General features: G+C 36.7%; 1 protein-coding gene across 1 annotated transcript in view; it reads left to right on the top strand.

Annotated features, from left to right (window-relative positions):
* LOC142986686 (otoferlin-like) overlaps nucleotides 1-24,605 on the top strand; it is a 58,408-nt gene that overhangs the window by 2,070 nt on the left and 31,733 nt on the right. The window contains exon 3 of the mRNA XM_076135269.1: nucleotides 250-394. Within this exon, the coding sequence (XP_075991384.1) occupies nucleotides 250-394 (145 nt within the window). The remainder of the gene's footprint in view (nucleotides 1-249; nucleotides 395-24,605) is intronic.

Here is a 24,605-nt window from a genome sequence, read left to right as displayed (position 1 = left end):
TAGTATGTTTGTATAAGGGTGAGCAGAGGTAATGGACCGTTTTCGTTTCGGTGCTTGCATTTACACTGAGATGTGTTTGTTGTGTACCACAGTAGCCAGTAGAAACATATTTAACTTCAGACTAAAATATATACAAAAAGAAACTTGCTGTGTGCACAACTTTAACGATCACTCCGCCCCCGTATAAGAGAAGAAATATAATGTCTGCTCTGTGGAACATAGTACTCGAATGTATTTTTGTTCAAACAGAATTTCATGTTTGAGTTGTTCGTGAGCATCAGAGACATACAGCGATCAGGCCTATGGCTGGCTGTGATGGAGCCTCGATGCTGCGCACCTCCTAAACTGATGGGTGAAGCCACCATCGATCTCGGAGCTATCTGGTCTCAGCCACGTGAGTGATAAATAATCTATAGTATAAAATGTGTTGCTAAGCTCAAATCTCGAGAGCTGAACCGTTTTCCGTTTTTCTCTTTTTATAATAGGTATTCTTTGAAATACGATGGTTCTTACGGAGAGAAAAAAATATAAAATCATTAAAAATATGAAATTTTAAATAGAAACGATTGTTAGGCGGTACGAAACTCGGGTCAGCAAATGTTCAATAAATTGAATGCTCTTTAAAAAACCTTTTTTTAAAAAGAAGAGGAGAATTCATGCTGAAAATGTGGCGCATACGATTATTACAAAATAAAATAAATTAAAAAGAACAGCTTAAATTACTTTTAACTCAAACAAATTGGCTTAGATATTATTGGCCTTATCCGACAAAGAAACTTGGGGGCCTACTATGGCGACGTGACGTGACGTGAAAACGAAATTTCGTGAAATATTGAAGGTGTTCGCTTAAGCATGCCTCGATTTTATTTGATCCAAAGCAAGTTGGCAGTATCGGGTCAGTACTTATTCCTTAAATTCTGGTACTACTACGATTGACACTTTATGTGTATGTGTGTAAAGGTAATAAGAAAGAAACGAAATTTCTATGAATATTTGATTTCGTTGAGTCTTTGGTAGTTGAGTTTCGACTTTTTATGCGTTCTAGTGTTGCTAATAGATTTTTATCTTAGATCAAATATGGGGGAAAAATAATTAAACAATATTTTATTTGTCATATTTTAAAATCTTCTTTATACTCATCATTCGGGGCAGGGGGTTCTTGAAGTAAATTTTGCATGTAGGTTGTGTACGCATGGAGCTGCGGTAAATGTGTAATTTTTTGCAAGTTTATAGGAAAATATTGATTTACTATTTTGGTTTACCTTTTCAAATAAATGACTTAAAATTTTAATTGCGATTGATTACGATATGGAGAACAATATAGACAAGGATTTTTTTTTTTAAAGAATGAGCGACGTCGCCGTGCAAACTAGTTCAGGTAGTGCTGCCATCTATTGTCACATTATGGCACTTAAAGGCATCTTTTATTACAGAGCCATCTATTGTCACTGGCAAGTACTTTATACGTTGGCAGTATAGAGGGTAGCGTAATCCAATAGAGCGTGTTAATATATAAATTTAATAGATGGCAGTAAAAACAATTCGGGATTTTTATAAAAATAAAATAAAGATCCTTTGTTATCAGCCCAATCATTAAAATTAATTAAAGCAATACATAACGATTAAAGCTACACAAGTGTATTTATAATAATATAATTTGTTAATTCATATTTTTTTATTTTGTTATTAACACGATAAAGATAGGCTGGCTGGTAAAAATAGCTTCCATAGGCATAAGCGTACATGGTTTGAAAAAAAAAGTTTTTAGTTCGCGGCAGAACATTTTTGGGAACACAAAAATAGTAGCAGTATTGAAAAAGGAAAAAGTGCAACAAAAAGGAAATAAAAATAATTCGCAGGCGGTCTGAGGTCGGGAAGCGGATGGAGGTGAATTTTTAAGAGTAAGTTTGAAAGTGAACGGTTTATCGCAAATCTTGGAAAAGACTCGTAGAGTTTTATTAAAAAGTTAAATAGCCACGTTGTGGGTAATAAAAATATTTACACTTTCATATTATACTTAATAACGTTTACATTAGTTTACAAGGTGGGTTGTCATCAGGCACGCGACTGATTATAAAATAACAGCCAAGTCTCTTTACCCTACGATACGTCTACATAATGTAAGATAAGGCGAAGACAATGATCATGATCATTTTTTTCACAATAGGTAGGTACCTCAAGTTCACTCCACGTTCCCAAAACTTATATTAATTGATTCACATTTTTATTCATAAAAACAGAGCAGTAGACATATAAAATACAAAAAAATAGGTTCGAGTCAGAGCTCTCTTAAAATATTATTTAACAAATCATCATGATTTGCTGAAAGGAAACATGCTATTAATTTTTAAAAACACATTACCATTAAACGGAGTTTTGTTTTACGATTATTATAAAATGAATTTTGAAAAATATCAAATGCTTGTGGATTTTTTACGTCCATGCATTCAAAAGAAGATCACAAATTATCGTTCAACCATATCTGTTGAGGAACGCTTAACCATATGTTTAAGGTAAGTAAAACATCAAATATAAGGTAATTTGTTTATTATTCAGTAAATTATTTAAAAATCAGAACATTTTTAAGATACGAAAGAATTCCAAGTATTTTTCAGGTAGAAAGGGTACGGTGATGTTTTATAAAGTTTATATAGACAATGAGTTGTCGTTAACTCTTTCGACGCCACAATCTTATATATCAGGCAAAAAAAATGTTAAAAAGAATATTTTTTCTTCGAGTTCTCATACCCTTTTTATATGGAAAATGGTAATACTTATTCAAAATTAAGTGCATTATCAAAATCTTCAAACAAATAGCTCGTTTGTCTTAATAAATATGGGTTACTTGTATCTATGGGCGTATAGTAACTTTGCATATTTAGATTGTCTGTATTTGAAGTTATATGTTTAGTTGTATGGGACTTTGTTGTAAATTCAATTGGTGAATTTCTTGGAATTGCAATAAAGTACGCGGAGCGACTGATGACGGTGTGTACGTGTATTGGGGAGTAATATTGCGAGCCACTCTTGTTGGTACATATGTAGTGCCTTCAGTATTATCTACAGTATATCCAGTAGTATGAATTTTGATTGAAGAACGTGGTTCATCAAGAGGTGGAGTTGGATTAATATCATGCTTAGCGTAAAATTTCAATTCCGCATCATTTACTATTTTAAATACTTCTCTCTTTATTTGGGCCTGCATTTGCTGTGGAAGATTCTTTACAGTCGTAGCCATTGTCTTAAAAAAGTTATCTACAGGGTCTTCAGATTCTTTTCTAAGGAGATATTTTTCTAGAATATCCGATGCACGTCTAAAATTCTGCCTCGGTTGTGAATAAGAAGACATTTGAGATGATGGTCGTGGGGAGTCATTGTCCTGGTTAAAAGTATCTGATGTTTGTGTGTCTACTGGCGATGAATCTAAATGCCATCAAAAACATTCTGTAAAAACCTCAAGTCTCGCCGTAAAAAGTTGTGAGATCTATATAATACCAAGTCGGTTAATCTATTTAGTCTCTACTTAAAGGACCTTCTGTCTTAAGTTATTACGTATGTTATTATCATGCCATTTAAAAAAAATACCTTTAAAACAAATAGACCGACCTGGCCATCGCATGATTTAATTATTAGTATTTATCACACTAATCAACACGACGAGAAGTTAATGCTCCTGAAATGTTAATGGCGAATTTGTGTTTTCTTGCGATGACCAAGTCGATCTATTTGTTTTAAAGGTATTTTTTTTAAATGGCATGATAATAACATACGTAATAACTTAAGACAGAAGGTCCTTTAAGTAGAGACTAAATAGATTAACCGACTTGGTATTATATAGATCTCACAACTTTTTACGGCGAGACTTGAGGTTTTTACAGAATGTTTTTGATGGCATCTCACTTCTTTTTGTAGAGCGAACATAAGTCCAATTTGTATGGAAAGACGTTTTTTTTTCATAATTCAACATATTTTCCTATGGGAATGTTGTTCAGTTTCATGGGATAAACACCCTTACACACCCTATACCCTCTCCCGTTATGCCTCATATAGTAGGTACCTATTTACACCTATTTATTTTATTTTCTACAGTAATCATAATTCATTAACTGCAAATGTAACCTTGTAATCTTATACATTTATATGGGATTACAAAGTCATTGTTGCAGTTGGTGTATTTAGAAAACTGGACCGAAATTAGAAAATATTACATTTTTCCCATGATTAAGACACTAAACCCTATTTGTATTCTAAATTTTAAGCTTCTAAGTCTGCTAGAAGTACCTTAGACTTTTGATGATCGGTGAGTCAGTGAGTCAGTGAGTCAGTGAATCAGTGAGTGACAAAATTCAAAATTTTAACAAGTTGTCATTCTTAAACCACTGGTTCAAATTGACTGAAATTTTAAATATACCGTGTTTATACAATGACTTATTAGTTGTTGAAAATCCAGGCTTCTTGTTTTATCCACAACGAAATAATAGGGGTGTCAAAAATAGCCCGAATTGCTTCGAGAAAAGGATGTTACGGCCGTGCCGCTTTTTTTTTGCTCGACTTGCGGGGGCACTTCCGTGCCCCCAGATTCGACTTTTGTTGTCTACCCTGCAAATATGGTTTGAGGAACTCCAACTGCCTTTCATACTTTATTGGCCGACGCTTACCAACAGCAGCACCACTCTTGTAGGTTCTTAAATTTACAGCCTTTCTAAAATTGTCCCGTATTGCCTTCCAATTTCTTTGACAATCTGGAACTGATAAAATGAATGATAAATAAACTTGTATTGTACTTAGTTTTGAGATCAAGAACATCTATCTATACTTATTACAAAATGAAGTCCCCTTTTTTGCCCTTTTGTCTGTCTGTCAGTCGGTTCTCGATAAAATCTAAAAGTACGGAGAACGACAAGTAGCGATATAGCGCCCCATCCGCTATAAGTAGTAAACAAATCGAAAACCTCCTCCATTTTAAATCAGAAATCCACTCGGGAAAAGCTGTGGGCGAAAGCTAGTAATTAATATAATTATACTTTTTTTCTAGATTTTTGACTGTTGGCAGTAGTTTCAAATCCTTGGCTATCAACTACCGCATGGGCTACAGCACAGTCCGGTCAATAGTTCATGAAACTTGTGCTCCAATTTGGAAAGTACTGCAGCCTATTGTTATGCCAACAGCGGAGACTTGGTCGCAAATTGAAGAAGGTTTCAAAAATATTTGGCAATTCCCTAACTGTATTGGAGCACTTGATGGCAAGCATGTACAAATACGATCGCCCCATAACAGTGGAAGTCAGTTTTACAACTACAAGAAAACATTTAGTACCGTATTGTTAGCCATTGTAGACGCGAATTACAGTTTTGTTATAGTTGATGTTGGTGCATACGGCCGCAATAGTGATGGCGGTATATTGTCAAATTCTAAGTTAGGACAAAAATTACAAAATAGTGCATTCCGTATACCACAGAATAAGTGCTTACCATCCACAAATAAAGAAATGCCACACGTATTCGTAGCCGATGAAGAATTTCCGTTAACCAAAAATATAATGAGACCTTTTCCTGGAAATGTCATTAGAGGTGACGAACAGAAAAAAAAATTAGACTGAGCTGAGCCCGACGCATGGTGGAGAGTGCGTTTGGAATAATGGTACAGAAGTATGAAGTTTTTCAAAGACCATTAAAAGTGCAACCTCATCATCTAGACAATATCATACTTGCTTGTACTTGTTTACACAATCTCCTTCTTAATGAAAACGATATTCATACTCAATCTCACTAGTCAAATCAAACTGAAAATATATTTCAAGATTTTGAACCACCGAATGAAGAAGAAGACCGAAATAATGTAACCGAATGTATGAGGATACGAGATGAGTTCAAACAATATATTAGTTCAGAAGCTGGGTCAGTTCTTTGGCAAGACAATATAATAAATCGACGTTGTTAATTATTCATAATACTTAAAATAAAATACATACAAAGGATACAATATTTTAATTATTATACAAGTTGGCAAAGTTCTCTCGTTTGTAACGCTCTTAACTCTTGTTTGTAACACTTATGCACTTCATTTTAATAATTTTTAAGTTGAAATGTGTTACCTTAAGTAGACTTAAAAAAATCCTCTCCGCTGCGCTCCTCTCGGTCTGCGCTGACCCTAAAAAATACGAGACATCGTGTTAACATTTCAAATTATTAGATGGCAGTAAAGAAATTTAGAATCTTTACTAATATATACAGGGTGTCCCAAAACTCAACGATAATCTGAGACCGGATGAAAGGCCAAGTTATACCAGTTCTGGGAAAAATAAAAAGAAAATTCCATATCACTAAGGTCAGCAATAGTAGACATTTTTCAAATAAGTTATAATTCCACACCCTTAGTCGCATTTTCAAGTCCTGTAATCACGAACGTCTCAATTTCGCTGTGTTTTTTTTATTCCGTGATCTTCAATAAATATGCCATTAATCGTAAAACAAATTAATGCACAAAACATTGTTAATCTAATAAAAAAAGTTAAGTTTTAGTGAGTCATGGTTCTCAAAAATATCGTTAGTTAACTTTGACGCTTCATATTGAAAAAAAATGTAGTACACTACCCTTGGTAAGTTATTTCAAAAGTTGGCGCATTTAATCATGATTTCAAAATGGTGCAACACTTGTCACTTTTCTTTCCATTAAAATTGTTATTTTTATTTGAACGAAGAGTATCCTCGCAGATGGATCGGACACAGTAGTTCAATTTTATGACCTCCTCGTTCCCCCGATCTAAATCCAGTAGATATTTTTGACTGGCAATGCACAGAAGAAAAAGTCTATTCGAAATCAATACAAAATCTATCAGAACTTAGCCAGTAAATTGACATAGCGTCAGAAGCTTGATGATCTAAGCTATACCTACATGTCTGATAGTTCTAACGAATATTTATTCATGGTGAATATTTACAATGACATTTATACTATTTACAGCATCAATTTACTAACTATACATACAAATAGATAAAAAAAAAGAAACAAGTATTATATACTCTTCCACATCGGATTCCAGACCGCTACACGCTACTCACGACGAAAATGATTATCTCCCCAACGAATTGTCGCAGACGTGTCGTGTTTGGACTCATTTTGAAGAGCATTTTATTCTGAATCGTCTCGTCATGTCATTTTTATTGTTCTTTGATCCTATCTCAGTCTGGTTGCGCCCCGTTTAATAGACGAGAACACGCCGTCGCGCCTGCGCCATAGGCGTAGCGACGGGCGTCGCGTCGCTGTAAATGCTAAGGCAGTGTAGGTACCTATAACGTCGTGCAATTGAAGTCGAACATGCCGTGATTTTAAAGATTTTGATCAAGATTCAACAACAAAAAACATATCAGAATAAATAACTCCAAACACGCTATACTGGGTGTCTCACGATAAACTTTTAATCTCGTGTTTGGTTTCATTTTGATCGGTATTTCATTTCCAATAATAATATAAAACGCCTAACTGATAAATTAGTTATCAGTTAGGCGTCTGTATTTTGGTACCGCGGCGCGCACTCCGCGCGTGCCGTACGCTGCTTGACCTACTTTACTGCGACCGCTACACGCTACTCACGACGAAAATCATTATCTCCCCAACGAATGGTCGCAGACGTGTCGTGTTTGGACTCATTTTGAAGAGCATTTTATTTCAAATCATTCTGTTATATAGTTTTTGTTGTTCTTTGACCTTATCTCAGTCTGGTTGCGCCCTGTTTAGTCGACGCGAGCACGCCGTCGCGCCTGCGCCATAGGCGTAGCGGCGAGCGTCTCTATAGATGTTGATGTATTATGGGTAACCTAAGTACCTATCTACACACTCTACCTTTGCACGTACAGTCTATACCGCACTTCCAGGTTCGACTAGCTACAATTTGTTAGAGTTTGATGAAACTTCGGCAACAAAAAACATTTGAGAGAAAAATAACTCCAAACAGACTACACTGGGTGAAGGTTGCCATCACGGGTCTTGCTTCTCGGTGTCTCATGATAAACTTTCGTGTCGTGTTTGGATTCATTTTGATCGGTATTTCATTAACAATAATAATATAAAACCCTAATTTATCAGTTAGGCGTCTGTATTTTGTTACCGCGGCGCGCACTCCGCGCGTGCCGTACGCTGCTTGACCTACTTTACTGCGACCGCTACACGCTACTCACGACGAAAATTATTATCTCCCCAACGAATGGTCGCAGACGTGTCGTGTTTGGACTCATTTTGAAGAGCATTTTATTCCGAATCGTCTCGTAATGTCATTTTTATTGTTCTTTGACCCTATCTCAGTCTGGTTGCGCCCCGTTTAGTCAACGAAAGCACGCCGTCGCGCCTGCGCCATAGGCGTAGCGACGGGCGTCGCGTCGCTATAAATGCTAAGGCAGTGTAGGTACCTATAACGTCGTGCATTTAAAGTCGAACATGCCGTGATTTTTAACATTTTAATGAAGATTCAACAACAAAAAATATTTCAGAGAAAAATAATTCCAAACACGCTATACTGGGTGTCTCATGATAAACTTTTCATGTCGCGTTTGGATTCATTTTGATCGGTATTTCATTAACAATAATAATATAAAACCCAAATTTATCAGTTAGGCGTCTGTATTTTGTTACCGCGGCGCGCACTCCGCGCGTGCCGTACGCTGCTTGACCTACTTTACTGCGACCGCTACACGCTACTCACGACGAAAATGATTATCTTTTCAACGAATTCACGCAGACGTGTCGTGTTTGGACTCATTTTGAAGAGCATTTTATTCCGAATCGACTCGTAATGTCATTTTTATTGTTCTTTGACCCTATCTCAGTCTGGTTGCGCCCCGTTTAGTCGACGAGAGCACGCCGTCACGCCTGCGCCATAGGCGTAGCAGCGAGCGTATCTATAGATGTTGATGTATTATGGGTAACCTATGTACCTATCTACACACTCTACCTTTGCACGTACAGTCTATATCGCACTTTCAGGTTCGACAATGCTACAATTTGTTACAGTTTGATGAAGCTTCGGCAACAAAAAACATTTCAGAGAAAATAATTCCAAACACGCTATACTGGGTGTCTCATGATAAACTTTTCATGTCGTGTTTGGATTCATTTTGATCGACATTTCATTTCCAATAATAATATAAAACCCTAATTTATCAGTTAAGCATCTGTATTTTGGTACCGCGGCGCGCACTCCGCGCGTGCCGTACGCTGCTTGACCTACTTTACTGCGACCGCTACACGCTACTAACGACGAAAATGATTATCTTTTCAACGAATGGTCGCAGACGTGTCGTGTTTGGACTCATTTTGAAGAGCATTTTATTCCGAATCGACTCGTAATGTCATTTTTATTGTTCTTTGAGCCTATCTCAGTCTGGTTGCGCCCCGTTTAGTCGACGAGAGCACGCCGTCGCGCCTGCGCCATAGGCGTAGCAGCGAGCGTATCTATAGATGTTGATGTATTATGGGTAACCTATGTACCTATCTACACACTCTACCTTTGCACGTACAGTCTATACCGCACTTTCAGGTTCGACAATGCTACAATTTGTTACAGTTTGATGAAGCTTCGGCAACAAAAAACATTTCAGAGAAAAATAATTCCAAACACGCTATACTGGGTGTCTCACGATAAACTTTTCATATCGTGTTTGGATTCATTTTGATCGACATTTCATTTCCAATAATAATATAAAACGCTAATTTATCAGTTAGGCGTCTGTATTTTGGTACCGCGGCGCGCACTCCGCGCGTGCCGTACGCTGCTTGACCTACTTTACTGCGACCGCTACACGCTACTCACGACGAAAATGATTATCTTTTCAACGAATTCACGCAGACGTGTCGTGTTTGGACTCATTTTGAAGAGCATTTTATTCCGAATCGACTCGTAATGTCATTTTTATTGTTCTTTGACCCTATCTCAGTCTGGTTGCGCCCCGTTTAGTCGACAAGAGCACGTCGTCGCGCCTGCGCCATAGGCGTAGCGACGGGCGTCGCGTCGCTATAAATGCTAAGGCAGTGTAGGTACCTATAACGTCGTGCAATTGAAGTCGAACATGCCGTGATTTTAAACAGTTTGATGAAGATTCAACAACAAATAACATTTCAGAGAAAAACAATTCCAAACACGCTATTCTGGGAGTCTCATAATCTTACTAAAACTTTTAATCTCGTGTTTGGATTCATTTTGATTGGCATTTCATTTCCAATAATAATAATATAAAACGCTAATTTATCAGTTAAGCATCTGTATTTTGGTACCGCGGCTTTACTGCGACCGCTACACGCTACTCACGACGAAAATTATTATCTGCCCAACGAATGGTCGCAGACGTGTCGTGTTTGAACTCATTTTGAAGAGCATTTTATTTCAAATCGTTCTGTTATATAGTATTTATTGTTCTTTGACCTTATCTCAGTCTGGTTGTGCCCTGTTTAGTCGACGGGAGCACGCCGTCGCGCCTGCGCCATAGGCGTAGCGGCGAGCGTATCTATAGATGTTGATGTATTATGGGTAACCTAAGTACCTATCTACACACTCTACCTTTGCACGTACAGTCTATACCGCACTTTCAGGTTCGAGAATGCTAAAATTTGCTAGATTTTGATGAAACTTCGGCAACAAAAAGCATTTGAGAGAAAAATAACTCCAAACACGCTATACTGGGTGTAGGTTGCCGTCAAAGGGCCTGCTTTTCGGTGTCTCATGATAAGCTTTTCATGTCGTGTTTGGATTCATTTTGATCTTATTTCATTTCCAATAATAATATAAAACGCTAATTTATCACTAACGCTTTTGTATTTTGGTACCGCGGCGCGCACTCCGCGCGTGCCGTACACTCACGACGAAAATGATTATCCTTTCAACGAATTCACGCAGACGTGTCGTGTTTGGACTCATTTTAAAGAGCATTTTATTCCGAATCGACTCGTAATGTTATTTTTATTGTTCTTTGACCCTATCTCAGTCTGGTTGCGCCCCGTTTAGTCGACGAGAGCACGCCGTCGCGCCTGCGCCATAGGCGTAGCGACGGGCGTCGCGTCGCTATAAATGCTAAGGCAGTGTAGGTACCTATAACGTCGTGCATTTAAAGTCGAACATGCCGTGATTTTAAACATTTTAATGAAGATTCAACAACAAAAAATATTTCAGAGAAAAATAATTCCAAACACGCTATACTGGGTGTCTCATGATAAACTTTTTATGTCGCGTTTGGATTCATTTTGATCGGCATTTCATTTCCAATACTAATAAAACGCTAATTTATCAGTTAAGCATCTGTATTTTGGTACCGCGGCGCGCACTCCGCGCGTGCCGTACGCTGCTTGACCTACTTTACTGCGACCGCTACACGCTACTCACGACGAAAATTATTATCTTTTCAACGAATTCACGCAGACGTGTCGTGTTTGGACTCATTTTGAAGAGCATTTTATTCCGAATCGACTCGTAATGTCATTTTTATTGTTCTTTGACCCTATCTCAGTCTGGTTGCGCCCTGTTTAGTCGACGAGAGCACGCCGTCGCGCCTGCGCCATAGGCGTAGCGGCGAGCGTATCTATAGATGTTGATGTATTATGGGTAACCTATGTACCTATCTACACACTCTACCTTTGCACGTACAGTCTATACCGCACTTTCAGGTTTGAGAATGCTAAAATTTGTTAGAGTTTGATAAAACTTCGGCAACAAAAAGCATTTGAGAGAAAAATAACTCCAAACAGGCTACACTGGGTGAAGGTTGCCATCACGGGGCCTGCTTCTCGGTGTCTCATAATAAACTTTCGTGTCGTGTTTGGATTCATTTTGATCGGTATTTCATTAACAATAATAATATAAAACGCTAATTTATCAGTTAGGCGTCTGTATTTTGGTACCGCGGCGCGCACTCCGCGCGTGCCGTACGCTGCTTGACCTACTTTACTGCGACCGCTACACGCTACTCACGACGAAAATCATTATCTCTTCAACGAATTGACACAGACGTGTCGTGTTTGGACTCATTTTGAAGAGCATTTTATTTCGAACCGTCTCGTAATGTAATTTAATTGTTCTTTGACCCTATCTCAGTCTGGTAGCGCCCTGTTTAGTCGACGAAAGCACGCCGTCGCGCCTGCGCCATAGGCGTAGCAGCGAGCGTATCTATAGATGTTGATGTATTATGGGTAACCTATGTACCTATCTACACACTCTACCTTTGCACGTACAGTCTATACCGCACTTTCAGGTTCGACAATGCTACAATTTGTTAGAGTTTGATGAAACTTCGGCAACTAAGAACATTTGATAGAAAAATAACTTTAAACACGCTATGCTGGACGTAGGTTGCCGTCAAGGGGCCTGCTTTTCGGTGTCTCATGATAAGCTTTTCATGTCGTGTTTGGATTCATTTTGATCGATATTTCATTTCCAATAATTATATAAAACGCTAATTTATCAGTTAGGCGTCTGTATTTTGGTACCGCGGCGCGCACTCCGCGCGTGCCGTACGCTGCTTGACCTACTTTACTGCGACCGCTACACGCTACTAACGACGAAAATGATTATCTCTTCAACGAATGGTCGCAGACGTGTCGTGTTTGGGCTCATTTTGAAGAGCATTTTATTCCGAATCGTCTCGTAATGTCATTTTTATTGTTTTTTGTCCCTATCTCAGTCTGGTTGCGCCTCGTTTAATCGACGAGAGCACGGCGTCGCGCCTGCGCCATAGGCGTAGCGACGGGCGTTGCGAATTTTTTTTTAAGATTCGCAATATTTTCTGAGTGTCCCACGTATAATCCGACTGTCACAATTTCAATGGATGGATAATGTTTTGGAAATTACCGGAGCATTAGAAAAACTCTAAAATATTTGATGCTATGTATGCAAAAAATGGAGAAAATGCAACAACAATATATACAATATAGCCAGTGCATTTAACAATGGATGGCATTTGGCAACATACGTGCATAGAGATAATGGACGACAAAATATTGTCGTCCATTATCTCTGTCGTGTTACTTTAATGTTCCCTGGTGTTTAAAGTTTACGAAACGGGTATTTTATTCACCTAGTCGAATTAGCCCAGGTGACTTAAGTTTACGATGTATGTACTCGACAGGAAAAAGTTACAAATGCTTCATTTTGTTACACCGCCATCTATCAGATGTTGTATGCACTTCTTCTCGTTTAACCACACTACTGTGGCCTTTTTCACGACTGTGGGTTCGGACAAGTGAACCTACGAAGCGCTTTCTGTGTGTTACTTTTTAATAACTAACAGATGGCAATACAAGCTAATAGTTTTAGAATGAAAAGTGTGATAACACGTATAATAATGCAATTTTTAGTGGCTCATGCTTGTCGAATCATATTAATATTCAGATTCTCTATTCTCACTTGTTCCACGAAAAGTTCCACGGTAGAACTAAAGGGCGTTTTTGCAACTACATTTTAAAAGTTTATATTCCCACTTGATCTACCTGTGCCGTCTGTAAAACTAATGGAATATATTTTTATTCTCATTAGTACTACGTTTTGATAGGTTCTACATGTGGAAGTAAAGTACCAAATATGCTAGTACCATATGCCAGACCTACGTTAATTGTATAAAAGCTGAAAGTTTGTCAGCGGATGCTCCCAGCACAGGTTAGCACGATGGTCCTTTAAGGAGTTTTGGTTATAGTCGCTTTGGCAGGTAAACGGGGGTACAGGAGTGTAAAATACCGATCCAAATACTTACTTCGAATAATAAAGTGCATTTTTTTGGTATTACCTTCAAATTATTAATATTGCGTTGTTCATTGCCAGACACTTAAAATCGTGGCAACCCCTTGCCAGACACCCTTGATGTTCATGAAATTATAATTTTACTTACGTTATAGAGTGTCACAAAATTCACACAAGAAGTAATTTTGATAGAAAACACAGGTTTATGATAAAAACTTGTAATTTTTTCATTGGTTTATATGGTACTAGCTTTTACCCGCGACTTCGTCCGCCACCTGAATTTTCTCATGGAAATGCGTCCTTTTCTCGTGGTAAAAAGTAGCCCATGTCCTTTCTCGGGTATCAAAATATCTCCATACCAAATTTCATGCAAATTGGTTCAGCGGTTTAGGCGTGATTGAGTAACAGACAGACAGACAGAGTTACTTTCGCATTTATAATATTAGTATGTATAGGGTTTTGTATGGAATAGCATATCGATTTTCAATATTTTTTTGGAAATGTCGCTGATTTGATTCAATCCATATTTCTAACTTTGTTTCTCAAATATCTATGAAAGAAAAATTTTTATTTGGTTTTTCATTACTGGTTCTGAAATAATAATATTTGATCCATTTTCATAACTGGTAAAAAATATCTTATTTTTTTAAAAGTTAGGAAAGTGGAACAAAAAGTTTACTACCTAACCAGTTATGATAGAGTTAACAAAAGTTCATATTCATAATAATTTTATTTTCATGTAAACATTTAGGTACAACATTTTCAGTAAAAAGAACAAAAACAATAGATAGATTGTCCTAAAAAATATAAGTAGCAATAATCTCTAGACAATGTCCAACAGTTATTATATTCGCATTATTCGCATTCATGTCCTCAATTGCGGAGTTAATTTCCAATTCCATTGCTTAATAGTTTTTTGATTTATTATTTTTATATTTCTATGTAAATTAATCTTTGTTTCTTTGCTCAGAACTTCTGAAACTTCTACCAGAGACGGATTTTTACGTCCCAAATATTTATTTATCTAGCATGCCACCCTTAAAGATCATTTGTGGTTCTTATAATTTCCTGATAGCAACACCACTTTTTAATAAATGCAATATGACCTAACTAGTACTCATTGAAGTACGAGTTAAATTTACTCACTTGTTCACAATAAGCCGCTCGTTTTATTATATTTTTATTACCCGACATTGATTATAATTATTTTTATAGATAATTATTTTATTAATTTTACAAATTTATTATAAGTAATTAGTACAATATTTACAAAGACATTTTAAATTATTTACAGCAACAATAAACTAACTATATACAACGTGCTGATTGCAGCAGCAAGTTGTATATAGTTAGTTTATTGTGGCTTATTTCCTTCAACGTATGGGTAGTATTAGGGGTTAATAATCATGTAACAAAGAAAAAAATAACATTGTTAGCTAATTGAAAAAACTTAAATGTCACACATACTAAATAATAAAATAATGTAATCAAAACAGTAACACTCTGTACAAGCAATCAAAGTACATCAAAGGGTGCGGCATCGTCGCGTGCGCCGCGACGCCCGGCACACAAGATCCTTCAGATGTGGTGTCAGGCCGTCGAAGCCACCGGCGGATCCCTTCCTTTCCGGAGCACACGACAGCGAGGACGTCCTTAACCGCGGCCACGATATTATGCTCCCATTCAGGATTGGGAGGATCTGGGAAAGAGAGGTCATCCGTAGATGTACGCCCTCAGAGCTGCGAACGTCTCTGAAGAGCAAGGCGCCACTACATCCGTAGTAAAGAGTAATCTCGAAGCACCAGCAATATCACCCTCCCTTAACTTGGACTCTACATAATGAAAGACCAAATTATTATTGGTTATATTAAATTTTGTGTCAAAACTGGGGCTGGTTTGTCGGCAATTTTCTTTATTTTGGCTGTCAAACTATTAGGAGTGTTTCGGTCTTTCCTAACATGTAGAATCCTATATGGGAAGGTTAAGAACTGCTCCCAGGCGGTTTGTGACTTCTCTCGGACTACAAGGCCTATACAGCGCGCCAAACTTTAGGCCACGATAGGCCTCACACCCCGAGGAGTTCGCTTTACAAGCGGCACCGAATGTTTTAATTTTGTCAATGTCTGCCACAAGGGCATCTTTGCCAGTGTCGTCACCAACCCGCGGCATTCAAGTCGCTGTGCTGCCAAACTTTCCCATTGAGAAGGATCACTTCTGCATCTTTTCATGTGACGCTTCTGAACATCTTTGTACCTGAGTAGTTGCCCGCCATGTTTTCGCTTGCCCTCCACTAGCTCTGAATAAAAGATGCTTTCTCCTCTTCCATCCGTGATATTATGTGACCACACCACTGCAGCTTTATTGGCTCGCTACCGATATTGGCTCGCCTTAGAACTTCAGTAATACGGACTGGGTCGGGTATTAATGAATAGTTGAAGTCGTGCTGCATCAACATCAATTATATTATTGAACCGACCTATTATAATATACTGTTGAAAGACGTCAAACATTCTTTGTCGTTCAATATCATATTCAAATAAAACTAAATAAAATCAATATCTTGTGTATCCTCCTTCTGCATTGATAACGTCTAAAAGACGTCTCATTGACCGGACAGCATTGTAACAAAAATTGTCACCGCGCAAGGCTTCCCATATTTGTGTGACATGCTCACGCAATGTTTCTGAAGTTCGAGCTTGAGTGTGATCCCACTGTGGAACCATCTTACCCCACACATTTTTAATAAAATTTAAGTCAGGACTTTTGGGGGGTAATCTTATTAGGATTAACTCGTCGTTGTCAGTGATATAGTGATATAATCGTTCACAACCCTGGAATGATGTATGGAGCAACCATCATTAATGAAAGTAATCGGTTCTTCATCATCAAAAACATTTCTTGATGTAGGAAAAAACGATTCTTCTAAAATTCCTTTATATCCCTGTCCATTTAAGTGGCCCCCTATCTCTACTAATTCACCGGAGCCGGCCGCACACACCCTGCCCCAGAACTCTACGCTGATACGGCCACTTCTGTTAATGAGCCACACGTTTGCCTCGTCGTATCTAGTATTGTTGACTCGCCACAACCGCCGCTCCTCCGTGAGCCGAAGACGTAAAAACTTTTTCATAATGGAACGCAACTCGGTTGAAATTATAATTTAAATATTGAAGAGCGAATTGCAGCCTCAAATGTTTATGTCTCAACGTCAGGCCAGGTTTTCTCGCAGGCACCCGATGTCTCAGATCAGCGTCGTAGAGTCGGCGCCTTAAGGTGCTTTGCGACACTTCATTTGCGATAGCTAACTCCGACGTCTTAATAAAGCGATCTTGGCGCGCTGTACTAACAATGGCAGTGTCTTCGACCATGTTGGTTTTCCTTGGTCGTCCGAAAGAGAAGTGTTTTACCACGTCTCCCTCTTGGCGCCATCTTTGGATCTCAAGTCTTACAGTATTATTTTGTCTAAAAATTGAAAAGTTATAATTAAGAAATATCAGTTTCGCTTTTTTCTTCTCAGACCCGCAGATGTATGATGGATACTTACACTTATGCCGAGGTCATCTGATATATCAGTATTGCTTACACCTTCCCGATGTAAATTTGTAATGTGTTGCTTAGTGAGGTCAGTTATTCGGTATGTAGCCATTTTTAATGATTTCAAACTGGATATAATGATGTATATTCGATATATTTTTAGTTACATTTAATATTTTATTCTATTAATCAATACGATAAATCAAATGTCAGAATTGACTTTAACTCCATGGTTTGTGCCTAGTCTACGATAATGAACTTCAAGGAGATTTAATGTCGAGTTCTATCAATGACTTTAAATGTCGCTGATAGGCCATCCGACCTACATGTTAATAAAAAAAATGTAAGATTTTGAAACTACACCCCTCATTTATAATCTAAAGAGTTTTTACTTATTGCTTTACTGTAAAAATATAAAATATGTAATAAATTTCTAAACAAAAGACACGTCAATGACGTAATGCTTGAAATGAAAGAGACAAATAGGGATGACTTATTGCACGTAAGAAAGGAATGGAAGATGATACTTTTGACTATAAATTGACACATTAGATTCAATTTTCTTTAATGCGAAGATATTTTTGGAACGTTCGGTGCGTAGATACCGTTGAATAGTTCATACGCCAACATAATACTGAACATCTTGTTGCGTCATATGTATAAAATTGCTAACTGTTACTAAGATATTATTGACTGTTTTGATGATTATTATGACAACCCATATAAAATTGAATTTGTGACGCGAATGTAATTTTGACTACCCTGTTACATAATATTTTTATGAAGCTGACTGTACGTATCTCAAGTTGTTCCCAGTACCTATCAGCATCAAAATAAGTGAATAATTTTGTAGATGGTGCATATGACCATGCACAATAGCTGCAATGACAGTGTCGACACTTCTGATCACCATATTCCCTTGATTTGATATACTGCACTCATGGTAGGCTATTTTGGTATCGACCTCTTCATGTTCTGGATATGATTACTCTTCTGCAATCCTTATTACTATCTTGTTAGAAGCTTTAACAACAAAAGGATGGCACTGTTAAGAATTGATTGTGAGATTTTGCTTCATTGCTTCCAATTATCAGAATTCTTTCCTCATCACACGAAAAATCTGTAAAGACAAATTGTTTATAAATATTGAACCAGTACTTAAACTTCTTTAGGACTGTTGTCACAATTTATTACACGTTGGCTGTTTTGTTGCGTCCGAATATTGTGACAGACTGAGTGTATGCTCTATGCTCTTATTTTCCAATTCGACTATTCTTTTTAAAAAAAATTCTAAGACAGAAGCATAACTTTGAAAAGTTTGTTTTGATTTCCAGTACAAGCTTTTATATGGTTTCTCTTGAAGCCATAGACATTTTTTATTGTATACGTAAGTAGATGCGTAGTCAATATTTAAGGTAACGTTTTATGACCCTCGGACACTAAAAGGCTATAAAAATAAATGTACTGCAGTACCAAACTGCAGTACATTTTTTTTTTGCTTTTTTATATTAGTATGCTCTCTAATTAATTATTTTAGTAATTGTTACATTTTTAAATACATTTTAAAGAAAAAAAAATATTATTAATATTTTGTCCAACCCCGGGACCACCTTATGAAACTAGTGGGATTGGCCATACGGTCCACTAGTCACGATATATACCTCTAATTACATTTAAAATATTAACAAGCAATCCAAACTAAAAATCGTATGGTTTATTTGTTGCTTTACACGCCTTATCAATGGGTCTTACGTTACTTATATTTATGACCGATAGAAATGGGTGGATCTAGTATTTTCTTTGAACTTGCTGCTTTTGCAACAGTCTTCTTAATTATTATAGAAGGCATTTGGGGCAAGGCCACTAACATTGGCTATGATTAATGCAGACCTCATGACGTGCAGTGTATTGTAGTGAGTATTGACGTGATTTTTGTTAGTGTTGTGGATTATTACAATGTCGGGCAGTTTGATAGTGGTCTTTCCCAATTTATACTCGATTATTATCGACGGTAGGCCGGAGTTTGGTAATCTGCACGGTCTTTAATCCTAGGCTCTCTCCTCCTAATAATACATAAGACTGACATTATAAAGGAGAAACCTGAGTGTACTTTTGACAACTCTGCCTGCACCTTCGGCTGTAACAGGTGTGGTGATGAGCAAGCACATTAATAAATAAAATTGTATCTAAAACCAGTTTCCACCTATATCTACGTTCTACTTTTATACTTAATAACATTCAATGCTTTCTGGTTAAAGTTTCAAAGCGAAAATTTCAGTTTTTTTTTTACAATTTGGCACGTGTATGACTCAGTGCAATGTGATGATCGGGAGGGTCAAAACTACTGCTTATAAGATTTTACCACCTACCCATGTCTCCCCCTTCAGCCGTTTAGGAAACCTAAGTTTGGAAACTGGTTTCCTAAAAGTATTTTTTTATACTTATACGTAACTGGTTTCTTAAAAGGATTTTTTAATACTTATAGGTAACTGGTTTCCTAGAAGTACTATGCTTATGTTAATAGCCACCTATACGAAACTACTAATCACATTTCAGTAGAAATGTTTACCGGCATTGATTATTTTGGCTTTTGTTGTAATTAATTTAAACCGTAATTGTACCATTTATGTGGTTATTTAATCAAATAAATAAACTCCTAAAACATAAATACAACTCTTCTTAAGATTAAATAAAAACAATTTCCTTAGTTAAATTAAAACAAAAATGCGTAAGGTGAAATAATTTCAATACAGTGCCGTGCCCCGCAGTTATTACTCCATTGTTCAGGTCATTTATTGCGTTATCAATTTCATTATCTATTTCTAGGTAGCCTTTCATTTTTTTGCAGTTATTTTTAAAAATATTAGTAAGTTTAGTTTCCTTAATCAAAATTTCTAGTAAATTGGCAACTGTAACATTTTTCTTGCCAATGTATCTGTTAATCCGGCTATGCCAGCCTTCCAAATTGTTCGTTGTCCTGACCTGTTCCTTACTACAGCAACAAGTTTTCTTAATGACACTATTGTTTAACCATTCTTTTTAAAAATATGCATTGAATTTCTTTATATCCTCACCAGAAGGGGACTTTTTCATCACGTACTGAATACCACTTTCTATGAAATTACGTGGCAATCGTGCGATCCCGGCACACCGTGAAACATGGCGTTTCTTGGCAGGGGTTGATATTTTCAGGATTTTACTCTTTCTGATTAAGCATCTATTATAATGAAAATAGCATCCTTTAATTTTAATTCCTGAGTAAACTTGACGTATTGCTTTCATAGCAGCCTTTTCAAAGTCCATTGTAACTTTAGACGGCCTCCAATCTTGAAAGATCGATTTAAGAAGTCGAAAAAGAATTTCATAAGTTTCCTGTTTCTTATCTGGCAGTAAGCAATATATTAATGGAGTTATAGATTTATGTTGTTCATTATAGCCATGTATTGAGTATAATTGTTTAAAAACTTTTGGACAGGACTTGAAAGTCCCATCGCAAAATATATGTTTGAAGTTTTTTACTAAGTGCCGGATATTTTTATTACAGAATATGAGTATACGTTTATCACCTTCTTCACTACTGATGTAATCTGCTATAAGGAATTTTTCTTCAAACTTTTTTGGCACTACCACAGCACATGAAGTTGGAAATCGCATTTTAGGTACACCAAGAATTTTGTTCCGATTATTAAAAAATCCTGTTTTCTTATTTTTATATGGCGGAATGTCAGCCATCAAATGAATGCCGTCACATTCTAATTTATACACTATTTCATCATACTGCTTTTGGATTGACTCAAAATTAGAACCTGTTGCGTCTTTCAGTTTATCAAGTTGCTTCAAAACTATATTTTGTTCATTGTTTGGGGCACACTCAAAATGTGAATTATATTTTACCACTTCGTTTTTTTTGTTCAATGTTATACTGCCATGGCATCCTCGGTTATAATTGCTACAAAGCCAAAACGAGTTACCGTTTTTATAAATTTTTTTCCTGTGATATTTGTATCCCCCATGTAGGGCGGCAACGCCTCCTTTTTTCGTAGATATGAATTCTAAATTTTTCAAATCCATTTTGAAATTAATAATATATAAATGATATTATTTTAAAGTCAAGCAAGAAACTGATTTGTTGACATTTAGTGAATATCAAGTGCATCATAATTATCTAATAGATACAAGATGACGTCTTCCAAAACGATAACCAGATATACAAAAGAGGTTAGTTATACAGTTACCTATAAGTATTAAAAAATCCTTTTAAGAAACCAGTTACGTATAAGTATAAAAAAATACTTTTAGGAAACCAGTTTCCAAACTTAGGTTTCCTAAACGGCTGAAGGGATGTCTCCGTACCAATCTTTGAGGCGAGAATACATCGGAATTAAATGGATGTCTACAAACCATATTACTTGTTACGCCAAAAATAAATCTCCAACACATAAGCTCCACTAGTACGGAGGCGACCAAAACGCACCTTGATTACAGTCGAGAAATTCATGAATACATTGTGAGTGACTTTTTCGTTCTCTTCTAGGAAATTATAACAAATAACTTGTGGTGTTTTTAAAATAGTTTGAATTTTTGTTTGTAGATTTGAAGTAATTAGGTAGTAAGAGTTTGAAGATATTTGAGTTACCTACAATAATTGAATGACTGACTTTTATTGGAACAAAAATAATGCACAAATCGATAAGGTTCCTACTATCTGAAATATGGTGTGAAAATATGCTGTGCAATATTAAGCACATTTGACAGTTTTTATTTCGGGGTGAACGAGGAGAGGAATTTGGTTTCTGGGATGTCGCCGGCAACTTCCTAACTCCTGCCATTAAGGGCTCCAAAACCACGTTAGAGCGTACAGTATAAATCTATAACTCGTCTGTGATTCGCTCTCGTTTTTGCAATATGCACACGGCGCTTTACTGTTCATGAGAGCCTGGTACTTTTTGTCTAGCTTATATTGCGCACCTGGCGTTTCTCGGTGGGCAATCAATTATGTCTCGCTATACGACTGCTTTTGTGCTCAGAGATTTGCCAGGATTATGAGTGTTTGAAGTTGGTTGGGATTTGACGTGTTCGTGGCTTAGGCCCACAGTGGTCGACGCTCCTGTGGACAACACCCCCGGTTTGTTTAATTTGATTTGAAGTGATTTTTAATCAAATGTACTGGCAGGCAGAAAATTATTTTACAAAACTAAAATATTAATATGGAGAGGACATGTAAAAACATTGCCCCACTACTACAATTAATTGAATTACCTAGAAAGAAAACCAATATTATGTTCTATACACATTGTCATATTGTTGTCTGTGCTACGAAGTTTACGAACGCTTTACGGAGTCGTAGAGGCGTAGCGTGGGCCCCTATCCGTAGCAAACCGTATTGAATAATTATAGCGCTATCTCAATTTTAAAGCATTCGAGAAAACGCGAGAACAGTAGACCAGAACTTATTGAGGAACGCTGTATGATATATTACATCACGCTTTGACCAATAGGAGTTGAGCAGCAATCAAAAATGTTGTAAATATAGTATGCGGTAACACCAAAGCTTTAAAACCATTTAATATAAAATTAAAACAATGTTTATATGAACGCACTCATTAAGAATTTTACTTAGTCAACCGTAAGTAATTAGAAAAAAAAAGTTAATATCGACTCACGGACTTTGTATGTTTAATTAATTCCTTACATTATTTTACGTTAAAACTTTGACCGACGCCACTAAACTATGTCTTTACCTGACTAGCCCTTACAACTTAAATTAATATCAGAGTCATTCAACAGATCGTTTCTTGGCACTAGGGGAAAAATTGATTCAGTCGGATCTCCCCACGGTACACTACACGTAATAATATAATTTGCTCGCAGATTCCCCCTGTCTCCCTTTCATGCATATTCATTTGGGAAAAGTATCTTTCGATACGTTCATATTAGGCCTAGATTTGCAGGAAAATGTCTGTCAGTTATTGCAATATGAAATGGACTTGCAGTGAATGTAATGCAGGGTGAGCCATAGTTAGAAAAGGACAGCGAAATGTATGGAACCTTCTCCCACTTAATGCTTTTGCTCGTATAAACTTATGGGGCCCTGGTACGTTGGATCGTAACTGTCTGAGTCCAGAACCGTTCTGTAGTACCGACCATCGGTGTAGGCCAACCGTTTTAGTCGGGCCTAAATAATAATATGAATAATTCATTGTAACGCCAGTCAATTCATAATAATATTGCCTTGATATAAAACGTACACATCTTAGATGGTGATAATCTCCTCGAATGATCATTGATTTTTATTGATATTTAAGTAGAGGAGCAAGTTTTCTATCCATTGTTACAGGTTGCTTAGCAATCTGACGTGGGAAGTAGCAGCACACCCTACCTACGCTAACATCGTATTATTATAATGTGATCATTATCCGAACAAAATTGATAAACGACGACTTTCAGATAGATCAACTATTAAGCACAGTTAATTGTATCATCTCGAATGTAAGATTCTTCCACAATCCCCTCCTCATTAGCTAACCTAGCTATGTTATTCTTTTAGATTTGCTAATAAGACAGTAAAAAGGACACCGATATTTTAATTATTATGAGGGGAGTAGAGACGAATGAAACACATGAACTAGCGTTATCATACTTATTAATATCGTAAACACAAATTAGTTTCGCTAACAGGGATTCATTCTTATTAAGCAAAAGTTTATCTATATAGATCACGAAACAAAAAACTGATTTTACTTTTACATACCTTTATTTCGGTGAATTTCAGAAATTTCTTAAGAGATCCATTAGAACGAGTTAAGAACTAATATATACGAGTAACTAATATATGTATATTATTTACACAAATTCACCAAAATAAATCTGTTAAAAAAAAGTATCTTCCAAAGTTTTAATATCAATGATGTTTTTAGTTTGAATGTAGCTTTCTTATTGTCGGGATATACATTCTGGTCAATAGGATGTGGTCCAAATTTTAATTATAAATAATTGAAATTGAGAAATTCGATTTAACAGTAGGCAATGGCTTGTAGCCCGAGAAATCCTTATCTGGCTTTAAGTTAGTGTACTTATTGTTATGTCGCTAATTGGCTTGGAATGTAATTTTTCAGTGTTCTGATTTTATTACTGTGTACTGAATTAATAAATGTAGTATCGCTAAAGGTCGTAAATTTGTTCAAGGGCATCGAAAGCAAAACGCAAAACAAACCATGCGGAATACTGGAACAATCATTTGGTTATGATTGAGACCAGGTCCTCTGTTCCAATAAATAGTAGTAGATATGTAGAGTAGTGTAAATGTAGAGGGATATAACGGGTACTAAAAAGTTGAGGTGAACCTTAATCTGAGGT

This window comes from Anticarsia gemmatalis, chromosome Z (genome assembly GCF_050436995.1).
Source record: "Anticarsia gemmatalis isolate Benzon Research Colony breed Stoneville strain chromosome Z, ilAntGemm2 primary, whole genome shotgun sequence".
In the NCBI taxonomy this organism is placed as follows: Eukaryota; Metazoa; Arthropoda; class Insecta; order Lepidoptera; family Erebidae; genus Anticarsia; species Anticarsia gemmatalis.
This window is presented reverse-complemented; position numbering and strand designations above follow the sequence as displayed.